Below are 12,857 nucleotides of genomic sequence, written 5' to 3' on the forward strand. Positions count from 1 at the left end.
TATACGTATAAAGATACACAACATATCCCTCCAAACTGCTAATATCCCAAAACCCCTCCTTTAGAGTGCAGGCATTGTACTTCCCATTTCCAGGACTCAAGTCCGGCTATATAAAAATAACAGGTTTCCCTGAATCCCTTCACTAAATATTACCCTGCTCACACTCCAACAGATCGTCAAGTCCCAAATACCATTCGTCTCCATTCACTCCTATTGAACACGCTCATGCACGCCTGTGGAAATCCAAGCCCCTCGTCCACAAAACCTCCCTTACCCCTTCCTTCCAACCTTTTCGAGGACGACCCCTACCCCGCCTTCCTTCTCCTATAGATTTAAATGCTCTCCATGCCATTCTACCTTGACCCATTCTCTCTAAATGATCAAACCACCTCAACAACCCCTCTTCAGCCCTCTGACTAATACTTTTATTAACTCCACACCTTCTCCTAATTTCCACACTCCGAATTTTCTGCATAATATTTACACCACACATTGCCCTTAGACAGGACATCTCCACTGCCTCCAACCGCCTCCTCGCTGCTGCATTCACAACCCAACCTTCACACCCATATAAGAGTGTTGGTACTACTATGCTTTCATACATTCCCTTCTTTGCCTCCACAGATAATGTTTTTTGACTCCACATATACCTCAATGCACCACTCACCTTTTTTCCTTCATCAATTCTATGATTAACCTCATCCTTCATAAATCCATCCGCCGACACGTCAACTCCCAAGTATCTGAAAACATTCACTTCTTCCATACTCCTCCTCCCCAATTTGTTATCCAATTTTTCTTTATCTAAATCATTTGATATCCTCATCACCTTACTCTTTTCTCTGTTCACTTTCAACTTTCTACCTTTATACACACTCCCAAACTCATCCACTAACCTTTGCAATTTTTCTTTAGAATCTCCCATAAGCACAGTATCATCAGCAAAAAGTATGTCAATTCCCATTTTGTATTTGATTCCCCATAATTTAATCCCACCCCTCTCCCGAACACCCTAGCATTTACTTCTTTTACAACCCCATCTATAAATATATTAAACAACCATGGTGACATTACACATCCCTGTCTAAGACCTACTTATACCGGGAAGTAGTCTCCCTCTCTTCTACACACCCTAACCTGAGCCTCACTATCCTCATAAAACCTCTTTACAGCATTTAGTAACTTACCACCTATTCCATATACTTGCAACATCTGCCACATTGCTCTCCTATCCACTCTATCATATGCCTTTTCTAAATCCATAAATGCAATAAAAATTTCCCTACCTTTATCTAAATACTGTTCACATATATGCTTCAATGTAAACACTTGATCTACACATCCCCTACCTACTCTGAAACCTCCTTGCTCATCCACAATCCTACATTCTGTCTTACCTCTAATTCTTTCAATAGTAGCCCTACCGTACACTTTTCCTGGTATACTCAATAAACTTCTTCCTCTATAATTTTTACAATCTCTTTTGTCTCCCTTCCCTTTATATAAAGGGACTATACATGCTCTCTGCCAATCCCTAGGTACCCTCCCCTCTTTCATACATTTATTAAACAAAAGTACCAACCACTCCAACACTATATCCTCCCCTGCTTTTAACATTTCTGTCATGATCCCATCAGTTTCAGCTGCTTTACCCCCTTTCATTCTACGTAATGCCTCACGTACCTCCCCCACACTTACATTCTGCTCTTCTTCACTCCTAAAAGATGGTATACCTCCCTGGAGAGTGCATGAAATTACCGCCTCCCTTTCTTCCTCAACATTTAAAAGTTCCTCAAAATATTCTCGCCATCTACCTAATACCTTCCTCTCCCCATCTACTAACTCCCCTACTCTGTTTTTAACTGACAAATCCATACGTTCACTAGGCTTTCTTAACTTGTTTAACTCACTCCAAAATTTTTTCTTATTTTCATTCAAATTTCTTGACAGTGCCTCTCCCACTCTATCATCTGCTCTCCTTTTGCACTCTCTCACCACTCTCTTCACCTTTCTTTTACTCTCCATATACTCTGCTCTTCTTATAACACTTCTGCTTTGTAAAAACCTCTCATAAGGTAACTTTTTCTCTTTTATCACACCCTTTACTTCATCATTCCACCAATCACTCCTCTTTCCTCCTGCCCCCACCCTCCTATAACCACAAACTTCTGCCCCATATTCTAATACTGCATTTTTAAAACTCATCCAACCCTCTTCAACCCCCCCACTACTCATCTTTACACTAGCCCACCTTTCTGCCAATAGTTGCTTATATCTCACCCGAACTTCCTCCTCCCTTAGTTTATGCACTTTCACTTCCCTCCTACTTGTTGTTGCCGCCTTCCTCTTGTCCCATCTACCTCTTACTCTAACTGTAGCTACAACTAAATAATGATCCGATATATCAATTGCCCCTCTATAAACATGTACATCCTGGAGCCTACCCATTAACCTTTTATCCACCAATACATAATCTAACAAACTACTTTCATTATGTCCTACATCATACTTTGTATATTTATTTATCCCCTTTTTCATAAAATATGTATTACTTATTACCAAATCTCTTTCTACACATAGCTCAATTAAAGGCTCCCCATTTACATTTACCCCTGGCACCCCAAATTTACCTACTACTCCACAACATTTTTACCCACTTTAGCATTGAAATCCCCAACCACAAGTACTCTCACACTTGGTTCAAAACTCCCCACGAATTCACTCAACATTTCCCAAAATCTCTCTCTCTCCTCTACACTTCTCTCTTCTCCAGGTGCATATACACCTACTATAATCCACTTTTCGCATCCACCCTTTATTTTACTCCACATAATCCTTGAATTAATACATTTATAGTCCCTCTTTTCCTGCCATATCTTATCCTTCAACATTATTGCTACTCCTTCTTTAGCTCTAACTCTGTTTGAAACCCCTGACCTAATCTCATTTATTCCTCTCCATTGAAACTCTCCCACCCCCTTCGGCTTTGTTTCACTTAAAGCCAGGACATCCAGCTTCTTCTCATTCATAACATCCACAATCATCTCTTTCTTATCATTTGCACAACATCCACGCACATTCAGATTTCCCACTTTATATATTCTTTATATATTCACTGATTTCATACATTTCATGTACTGTTGTCACCCCTAGTGGGTGATAAATTTTAATAAAAGGTTCTTTACTAAACATGTCCTCTTTTACTCCATTTTAAAGTGTATAATTTTGCATAGGTTCATTACTTTATTTGTATTCAGTTTTGATAGTGTAGTTAATTAAAATTGAAAGATGCTTTTACTTCATGACTCAACAGTTCATAGAGAAGTTCCAGGAGGTAAAAGAGGCTACCAGATCAGGGAAAACTAATGGCACAATAGGTGGTGGTGGAGGTGGAGTTAGTGTTGGGGCGGGGGGTGGCAGCGCTGTGGGAGCCGTGTCTTCATCCTCAGGCCCTGCCTCTGCCACTGCCTCGCCCCTTACCTCACGAGCCAAGATCCAACCAGACTCAACATGTGAAGTCAACACAGTAACTTCAGGTAAGCCTTTCCCCCATGCAACACACCTTGTGAAGAATCACATCAGTATCATTATTTGTCATTGCTTGTTGATTGAAATTTATTTAGCGATTAGTTGCATATTTGTAGTTTGTATTACACATTTTGTACAGTAATCATCATTTGTAATCATAGGGTAATAAAAGTATTGTGGTTATATTCATTTAGATTTCAGATTGGTCAGCCCAAACTGTGAATACAATAGCTATACATGGAATGCTGTGTTGTATAAAGTATGTTTCTCTAAGCATAGATGAACGAATGTTTTTATAGTCCTGGTTGGAATATGGAAATGATGATTGCATATATGCATGCTTTATATATTTATACAAATATTTTGCACTGTGAAGACAATGAGTTTATAACTCTGTATTAATTCATTGATGTAGCTCAGTGTAGTGAGTCTTGTCAGCAGAAAAAAAAATCTAAAATTGAAAGATAATAGTAGTGATTGCATTTATGTGTATTATAATTTTTACATAGTGTATCCATTTTATTTTGTTAACAAAATGTAGCCTGTATTATAGATTATTTTAGCAAAAGCAACTCCACAGCTCATGTAATTACAGTGCATTACTATACAGTCTATTTTGTTACAGTACATAGAAGTTTCTCCTTAAAATGGTTGTTAATGGAGAGGAAGCAAAGGAAACTGGCATCCTTTTAGTCTGGACAAAATTACAAGACTACTTTTTTGTCAAAATAATTTACTTGGCAGCCACAGATGGTGTATGTAATGTGTGTTCACTTGTTAGTGATGATCCTTTGATTCTGTGTGATTCATAGCATATTTTCATAACAATTAATCCTAGCTATGGCTAGTGGTTAGCTGTGCAGCAACAGGAATATTCTAAAATTTGCCACTTTTAGAATGGCGGTACAGGTCGGCCATCACTAATCAGGCATCATTGGGACCTGTAGTGTGCCGGATTAGTGAATTTGCTGGATTACAGAGTGGTTAGGTTAGAATACACTTAATTAACCTATCAATAGAGAGACTCTGCCACATCTTCCTCATTTTCATCACTGCTTTCTCCTCCACTTGCTTGCTGCTGTGGATTTACAACCATCTGCATAATATCTGAGTCCATATATGATGAAATTTGAGTCAGTATAATGATGAAATTTGAAATTATACTAGCCGAAATTAGTGCCGGATGATTGATGGAACCGGATAACTGATTGCCGGATTAGTGATGACTGACCTGTACTGCAACATTCTTTGTAAGTACAATAATAAATAAACTTGTTTCATTAATCTAATGTTTAATTTAAGTTTGCAGTAGACCATGGTGGGTCAGAGGTGTGTTGTTGAATTATTATTATATAAATAACCTCTGTTGGTCCAGAAAAATTGATACGTATATACCAGCTAAGCCTAGGAACCAAGGCTGCTGGAATATTGGTGTTTACCTGTAATAGTAATAATAATATTGTTTTTTTGTTATTATTTTTGTAATTATTATTACAATACAACCTGAGTATAACAGACTATTGGGGAGAGGGTACCTGTTTAACCCTTTCACTGTCGAGACCTCTGATCACAAACCTGCTCTCAGTGTTGAAAAATCTTAAAAAAAAAAAACTAAGATTTTTTCTTACCAGAATCTTAAGAATATTTTTCTGACTGTTTTAAAAGAAAAAAAAAATTTTGCAATCAGTACTTACCGAGATATAGAGGCACGAAAGTGACAGAAAGTGAACTGCTTGTGGCAACATCAGTAACTGCCGCTCACTCGGTAATATTATTTTTACATTTATTCTATTTTTTCTTTTTTTTCTAATGTTTTGTTTTATTTTTTCAAGTAATTTTTGTGGCCTGTGAGACCAGTATAATGCATAATGTATATATATCCACTCGTTGTATGCAACACAGTAATTGCCCAAACTTTGTTATCATTATATTGTTTACAAAACTTATTTACACTAACCCACACTGCCTTCTCCACCCACACTGTCATCCCACACCCACTCTGCCTTCCCCACCACCCATGCTGCCTTCCCCACCACCCACACTGTTTTCCCCACCACCCATGCTGGAAATAAGTCACTTTGACTTTTTTGGGGGGTTTCCTAGGTTCTATACACATGCTGCTATGTATGATAATCTATGTAACTGTATTTGTGTGTGCCTGAATAAACTTACATGCTGTTTTCTCAACCACCCATGCTGTCTTTCCCACCCACACCATCCACACTGCCTTCCCCACCACTCATTCTGTCTTCCCCACACCTACGCTGCCTTCCCCACACCCACGCTGCCTTCCCCACACCCACGCTGCCTTCCCCACACCCACGCTGCGTTCCCCACACTTATGCAGCCTTTCCCACACCCACACTGTCTTCCCTACCACCTACACTGGAAATAAGTCGCTTTGATTTTTTTTGGTTATCCTAGGTTCTCTACACATGCTGCTATGTATGATAATCTATATAACTGTATTCATGTATACCTGAATAAACTTACACACCTTCCCAACCACCCACACCATCTTCCCCACCATCCATGCTGCCTTCCCCACCACCCAAGCTGTCTTCCCTTTTCACTCTCTGTATCTGGTATCCTGGGCATTGCTTTTGGTCACAAACTCCTCAAAACCGTGAAATTCATCTTCATTGACACTTCCATTTATGTTGGAACTATCGCTTGGGAAGGAAGAGTCCCAAATTCACCAGGGAGTCATATTTCTTACCGCTAGGCATGCTGAACAAGGACTACTGAAATGATGTTCCCACAGTGCACCACTGGCTCCTTGATTTTTTTATACTGTGCTCACTGACCACACAGACCCATTCTCTCACATGTAGGCCTACCAGCTTTCTCCCACTAGATTTGAAGCCACTAGAATTTTGGCATAGTATTATGGCACCAACACATAAGCTGTAGTGCTACAGTACCAGCAGTGAAAGGGTTAAATGAAAATTCATTGGATTAAAAGTACCTGATTGATGCTCTGCATCGATAATACTACCAGCCATGACTGGACATACTAAGGAAAACTAATACAATACAGTACAGTAAGTTAGCTGAAAACATGAACGTTAAAAGTACAGTACTTTATATTAATATAATGAGAGACAGTGAATTATCACAAATCACATGGGTGATGTTCCTGAAATTGATACTATATGTAATTTTGTAATATGTAATTTGAATAACATATGCAGAAAAGAAAAGAATTTGGGTTTTAACCTCTTGAAGATAATGAAGTTTTAGTGTTTATTTAATAAAATTTTAGTAATTTTTTTATGCCTTACATTCATTATATTAATAACAATAGTGACAGGTAAAGGAACAAGACATGCAACATTTATTTTTTTATTTTTTTTTTTCAAAAAGTCGGCCATCTCCCACTGTGGCAGGGTGACCCAAAAAAAAAAGAAAATCCCCAAAAAGAAAATATTTTCATCATCATTCAACACTTTCACATCACTCACACATAATCACTGTTTTTGCAGAGGTGCTCAGAATACAACAGTTTAGAAGTATATACATATAAAAATACACAGTACAGTGGTCCCTCGATAATAGTTGGGTTCGATAGTCGTCCTTTCTGGAAATCATCGTGTTATTTTAGTCCAAACATTGGCTCGCAAATGGTCGGTTGACTTGCTAATCGTCATTCGTCTTGGACACGTACTCACGGCTCTGAGCCACCTCGGCCTCCCTTCCTAGCCAGTGTGCCATTGTTTACCAGTGAGCGACGGTCCCCTCACATGTTCATACGAAATATTTCATAATATTCCTTTCATTTTAGTGCTTGCAAGTGCTAAATAAGCTACCATGGCTCCAAAGAAAGCTCCTAGTGCCAAGCCTTTGGTAAAGAAGGTGAGAAATACGATTGAATTTAAGAAAAACATCATTGAACAATATGAAAGTGGCATACGTGTGGCCGAACTGGCCAGGATGTATAACAAACCCCATACAACCATATCTTCCATCGTGGCCAAGAAAAAGAAAATCAAGGAAGCTGTTGTTGCAAAGGGGGTAAATATGCTGACAAAAATGAGATCAGTACTGGAAGAGGTTGAGAAGTTATTATTGGTGTGGATAAACGAGAAACAATTAGCAGGAGATAGTCTAATGACATCGATTATTTGTGAAAAGGCTAGACAGTTGCATGATGATCTAGTAAAGAAATTGCCTGCAACGAGTACTGATATTTGTGAATTTAAGGCCAGCAAAGGTTGGTTTGAGAGATTTAAGAACCGTAGTGGCATACACAGTGTGATAAGGCATGGTGAGGCTGCCAGTTCGGACAAAATTGCAGCTACAAAATTCATAAGTGAATTCATAGATCTAGGCTGAAGGACTGAAACCTGAACAAGTGTTCATTTGTGATGAAACAGGCCTGTATTGGAAGAAAATGCCAAAGAGGACCTGCATTACTCAGGAGGAAAAGGGACTGCCAGGACACAAGCCTATGAAAGGCAGGCTGACGCTCATGTTCTGTGCTAATGCTAGTGGGGATTTCAAATTGAAGCTATTACTAGTGTACCATTCTGAAAATCTCAGAGTATTCAAAAAAAACAATGTTACGAAGAGTAAATTGTGTGTGCTTTGGAGATCTAATAATAAGGCATGGGTCACGAGGGAAATTTTTGTCGAGTGGTTCAATGAAGTGTTTGGCCCTAGTGTGAAGAATTACCTCCTGGAAAAGAAATTGGATCTCAAGTGCCTCCTAGTAATGGACAATGCACCTGCTCATCCTCCAAACTTGGATGACCTAATTCTGCAGGAGTTTGGGTTCATCACAGTAAAGTTCTTGCCCCTGAATACCACTCCTCTCCTCCAGCTCATGGACCAGCAGGTCATTTCAAACTTTAAAAAACTCTACACCAAAGCAATGTTTCAAAGGTGCTTTAATGTGACCTCAGACACTCACTTGACCTTAAGAGAGTTTTGGAAAGAACACTTCAGTATCCTCCATTGCATAAGCCTTATAGGTAAGGCTTGGGAGGGAGTGACAACCAGGACTTTGAACTCTGCTTGGAGAAAATTGTGGCCAGATTTGTGTTCACAAGAGGGATTTTGAAGGGTTTGTGGCTGACCCTGATGAGCCTACGTCAGTTGTGAACTCGATTGTGGCATTGGGGAGTTCCATGGGGTTGGATGTGAGTTTGGAGGATGTGGAAGAGTTGGTGGAGGACCACAACGAAGGGCTAACCACTGAGGAGCTGCAAGAGCTTCAGCAGGAACAGGAACAGATTGCAGCTCAGAATCTTGCTGCAAAGGAGGAGGAAGAGAGATAGAAGAAGGTGCCTTATTCAGAAATTAAGGAGATTTTTGAAATGTGGGGTAGGATGGAAAGATTTATGGAGAAACATCACCCTGAGAAGGATGTTGCAAGCCATATCGGCAACTTGTACAGTGAAAGAGTCTTGGCCCATTTTAGGGAAGTTTTAAAGAGACGCCAGAAACAGAACTTGCTGGACACTTTTTTTGCGAGACAGGACTCCAGTGACTCTCAAGCTGGTCCTAGTGGCATTAAGAAACAGAGAAGAGAGGTTACCCCAGAAAAGGACTTGGTACCTAAGGGAAGGGGATTCCCCTTCCAAACAGCAACTAATCCAATCTCTCTCCTCCTCCAGTCTTCCATACACTAAGAAGAATCGCCAATAAAGGTAAGTGTTATGCTGTTAATGTTTCATTCATCATTGAAAAAGTACAGGAAGACATAAACAGGGTTTTCCTGTGGGCAGTGGAAAACAGCATGACGTTCAGTGGTGATAAGTTCCAGCTGCTTAGGTATGGAAAGAATGAAGAACTCAAAAGGAGCATTATATACAAAACTCAAGAGGTCACCAAATAGAACGTAAAGAACACGTGAAAGACCTAGGAATAATTATGTCAGCGGACCTTTCTTTTAAAGACCATAACATCACAAAGATCACGACAGCCAGGAAGATGACTGGGTGGGTATTGAGAACTTTCAAAACAAGGGAAATAATGCCGATGGTGACACTCTTCGAACCGCTAGTGCTCCCTCACTTAGAATATTGCTCAGTGCTGATGGCCCCGTTCAAGGCAGGAGAAATATCGGAGCTGGAACAAATACAGAGATCGTTTACGGCTCACCTAAACTACTGGGAACGCCTGCAAGTCTTGAACATGTACTCATTGGAGCAGAGGAGAGAGAGGTACATGATAATATATACCTGGAAGGTACTCAAGGGCTTGGTCCCAAATCTGCACACTGCCATAACAACATACTGGAGTGAGAGATATGGGAGGAAGTGTAAAATAAAGCCAGTGAGAAGCAGGGGTACAGTGGGGACAATAAGGGAACACTGTATTAACATCAGGGGTCCCAGACTTTTCAACATCTTACCAGAAGATATCAGAAACACTGCTGGAACAAGTGTAGAAGCCTTCAAGAGGAAGCTAGACAAGTATCTTCACCAGGTGCCAGATCAACCAGGATGTGATGGATATGTGGGGCAGAGGGCCTCCAGCAGCAACAGCCTGGTTGACCAGGCAAACACCAGATGAGCCTGGCCCATGGCTGGGCTCAGAGAGTAGAAATATTCTCAAAATTCTTCAAAGGTATATCATGTCCCATTGTATTGTTTATGTACTACATCTATATTTCATGTAAAAAAAAAATTTTTTTTAATGCATCTGGGTGTCAGGAACGGATTAATTGTATTTACATTATTTCGTATGGGGAAAATTTATTCGAAAATCTTCTTTTTTGATAATCATCGCGCTTCCAGGAATGGATTAATGACGATAAACGAGGGACCACTGTATATCCCTCCAAACTGCCAATTTCCCAAACCCCTCCTTCAGAGTGCAGGCATTGTACTTCTCATTTCCAGAACTCAAGTCCGGCTATGTAAAATAACCGGCTTCCCTGAATCCCTTCACTAAATGTTATCCTGGTCACACTCCAACAGCTCGTCAGGTCCCAAATACCATTCGTTTCCATTCACTCCTAACACGCTCATGCACGCCTGCTGGAAGTCCAAGCCTTTGCCCACAAAACCTCCCTTACCCCTTCCTTCCAACCTTTTCGAGGACATCCCCTACCCCGCCTTCCTTCCCCTACAGATTTAAATGCTCTCCAAGTCATTCTACTTTGATCCATTCTCTCTAAATGACCAAACCACATCAACAACCCCTCTTCAGCCCTCTGACTAATACTTTTATTAACTCCACAGCTTCTAATTTCCACACTCCGAATTTTCTGCATAATATTTACACCACACATTGCCCTTAGACAAGACATCACCACTGCCTCCAACCACCTCCTCCTCGTGTTGGTACTACTATACTTTCATACATTCCCTTCTTTGCCTCCATAGATAACGTTTTTTTGTCTCCACATATACCTCAATGCACCACTCACCTTTTTTCCCTCATTTCTATGATTAACCTCATCCTTCATAAATCCATCTGCCGACACGTCAACTCCCAAGTATCTGAAAACATTCACTTCTTCCATACTCCTCCTCCCCAATTTGATATCCAATTTTTCTTTATCTAAATCATTTGATACCCTCATCACCTTACTCTTTTCTATGTTCACTTTCAACTTTCTACCTTTACACGCACTCCCAAACTCATCCACTAACCTTTGCAGTTTTTCTTTAGAATCTCCCATAAGCACAGTATCATCAGCAAAAAGCAACTCTGTTAATTCCCATTTTGTATTTGATTCCCATAATTTAATCCCACCCCTCTCCCAAACACCCTAGCATTTACTTATTTTACAACCCCATCTATAAATATATTAAACAACCATGGTGACATTACGCATCCCTGTCTAAGACCTACTTTTACCGGGAAGTAGTCTCCCTCTCTTCTACACACCCTAACCTGAGCCTCACTATCCTCATAAAAACTCTTTACAGCATTTAGTAACTTACCACCTATTCCATATACAGTGGACCCCTGCATAACGATCACCTCCGAATGCGACCAATTATGTAAGTGTATTTATGTAAGTTGTCATGTAGGGGGGTAATGATTGAATAGGATATAAGTGGGGAATATGGGAGTAAGGGATTATGTAGGCAGGGGAGAGGCAGGCGCGGTGTTAGGAGTGAGATGATTAGCGGAGGCAGGTAGGTAATGACAGGTCAGTGGTGACCACCACGACACTCTCATTAACTCTACACTACTCACTAACATATGCCTCGCCCACTCTTCACTCATATAAACATAATAAAATATGAGAAATGGGAATAGCTAATAACAGGGACAGTGAATATTACTATTCTACTCAAACACAGTTTATTATTAAGTCCTTGTACAATAATATATTTGGGAACAGGAGTACATTGGGGTTTAGATAAATGGGGTGGTACACATAAGCAGTGAGACAGGGAATACAATTAGCTTGGCGAAACAGAATATAACTTACAATGTAGTTCAGAGGGCAGTTCATCACAGGAACTAAGCCACAGGTCCCAAGACCTACACAGCACGAGTACTGCGCCAAGCCAGTACTCTGCCCAATGCCTCCAACAGTCTCCTCCAGAGACTTCAGCAGCCGTCTCCCGAGCCCTGTACCCCAGCAGCAGCTCTGCTCGAAGTCTCTGCTCAGGAGCTCTGCACCCCAGCAGCAGCTCTGCACGAATCTCTGCTCAGGAGCTCTGCACCCCAGCAGCAGCTCCGCTCGAATCTCCCTACTCAGCTCTTCCTTGGGCTTTTATGGTGGTCCAAGCACACTCCACAACCACGTGTACGACCTGACGCCTAGGTCTGAGGCGTCAAGAACAAAAGACCTCAGACGTGGGCGTGGCTACAGACGTTTGCCAAGGCAAGGTGTGACCATATAATTGGTTAAATTAGGTCTCCCCAGAGACCTCACAAGCCCAGCTGGACTACATCACAAAGTGCGTTTGTGCGTGTATGTTTGGGGGTCTGAAATGGACTAATCTACTTCACAATATTCCTTATGGGAACAAATTCGGTCAGTACTGGCACCTGAACATACTTCTGGAGTGAAAAAATATCGTTAACTGGGGGTCCACTGTACTTGCAACATCTGCCACATTGCTCCCCTATCCACTCTATCATATGCCTTTTCTAAATCCATAAATGCAATAAAAACTTCCCTAACTTTATCTAAATACTGTTCACATATATGCTTCAATGTAAACACTTGATCTACACATCCCCTACCCACTCTGAAACCTCCTTGCTCATCCGCAATCCTACATTCTGTCTTACCTCTAATTCTTTCAATTATAACCCTACCATACACTTTTCCTGGTATACTCAGTAAACTTATTCCTCTGTAATTTTTACAATCTCTTTTGTCCCCCTTCCTTCCCTTTATATAAAGGGACTAT

At 40.6% G+C, this 12,857-nt stretch overlaps 1 protein-coding gene across 2 annotated transcripts in view; it reads left to right on the plus strand.

Annotated features, from left to right (window-relative positions):
* Positions 1-12,857, plus strand: part of homer (protein) — a 589,932-nt gene that overhangs the window by 475,320 nt on the left and 101,755 nt on the right. For both annotated transcript variants that reach the window (XM_053797555.2, XM_053797556.2), the window contains one exon: positions 3,314-3,536. In XM_053797555.2, the coding sequence (XP_053653530.1) occupies positions 3,314-3,536 (223 nt within the window). The remainder of the gene's footprint in view (positions 1-3,313; positions 3,537-12,857) is intronic.

The sequence above is a fragment of the Cherax quadricarinatus genome, chromosome 86, assembly GCF_038502225.1.
Source record: "Cherax quadricarinatus isolate ZL_2023a chromosome 86, ASM3850222v1, whole genome shotgun sequence".
Classification (NCBI taxonomy): Eukaryota; Metazoa; Arthropoda; class Malacostraca; order Decapoda; family Parastacidae; genus Cherax; species Cherax quadricarinatus.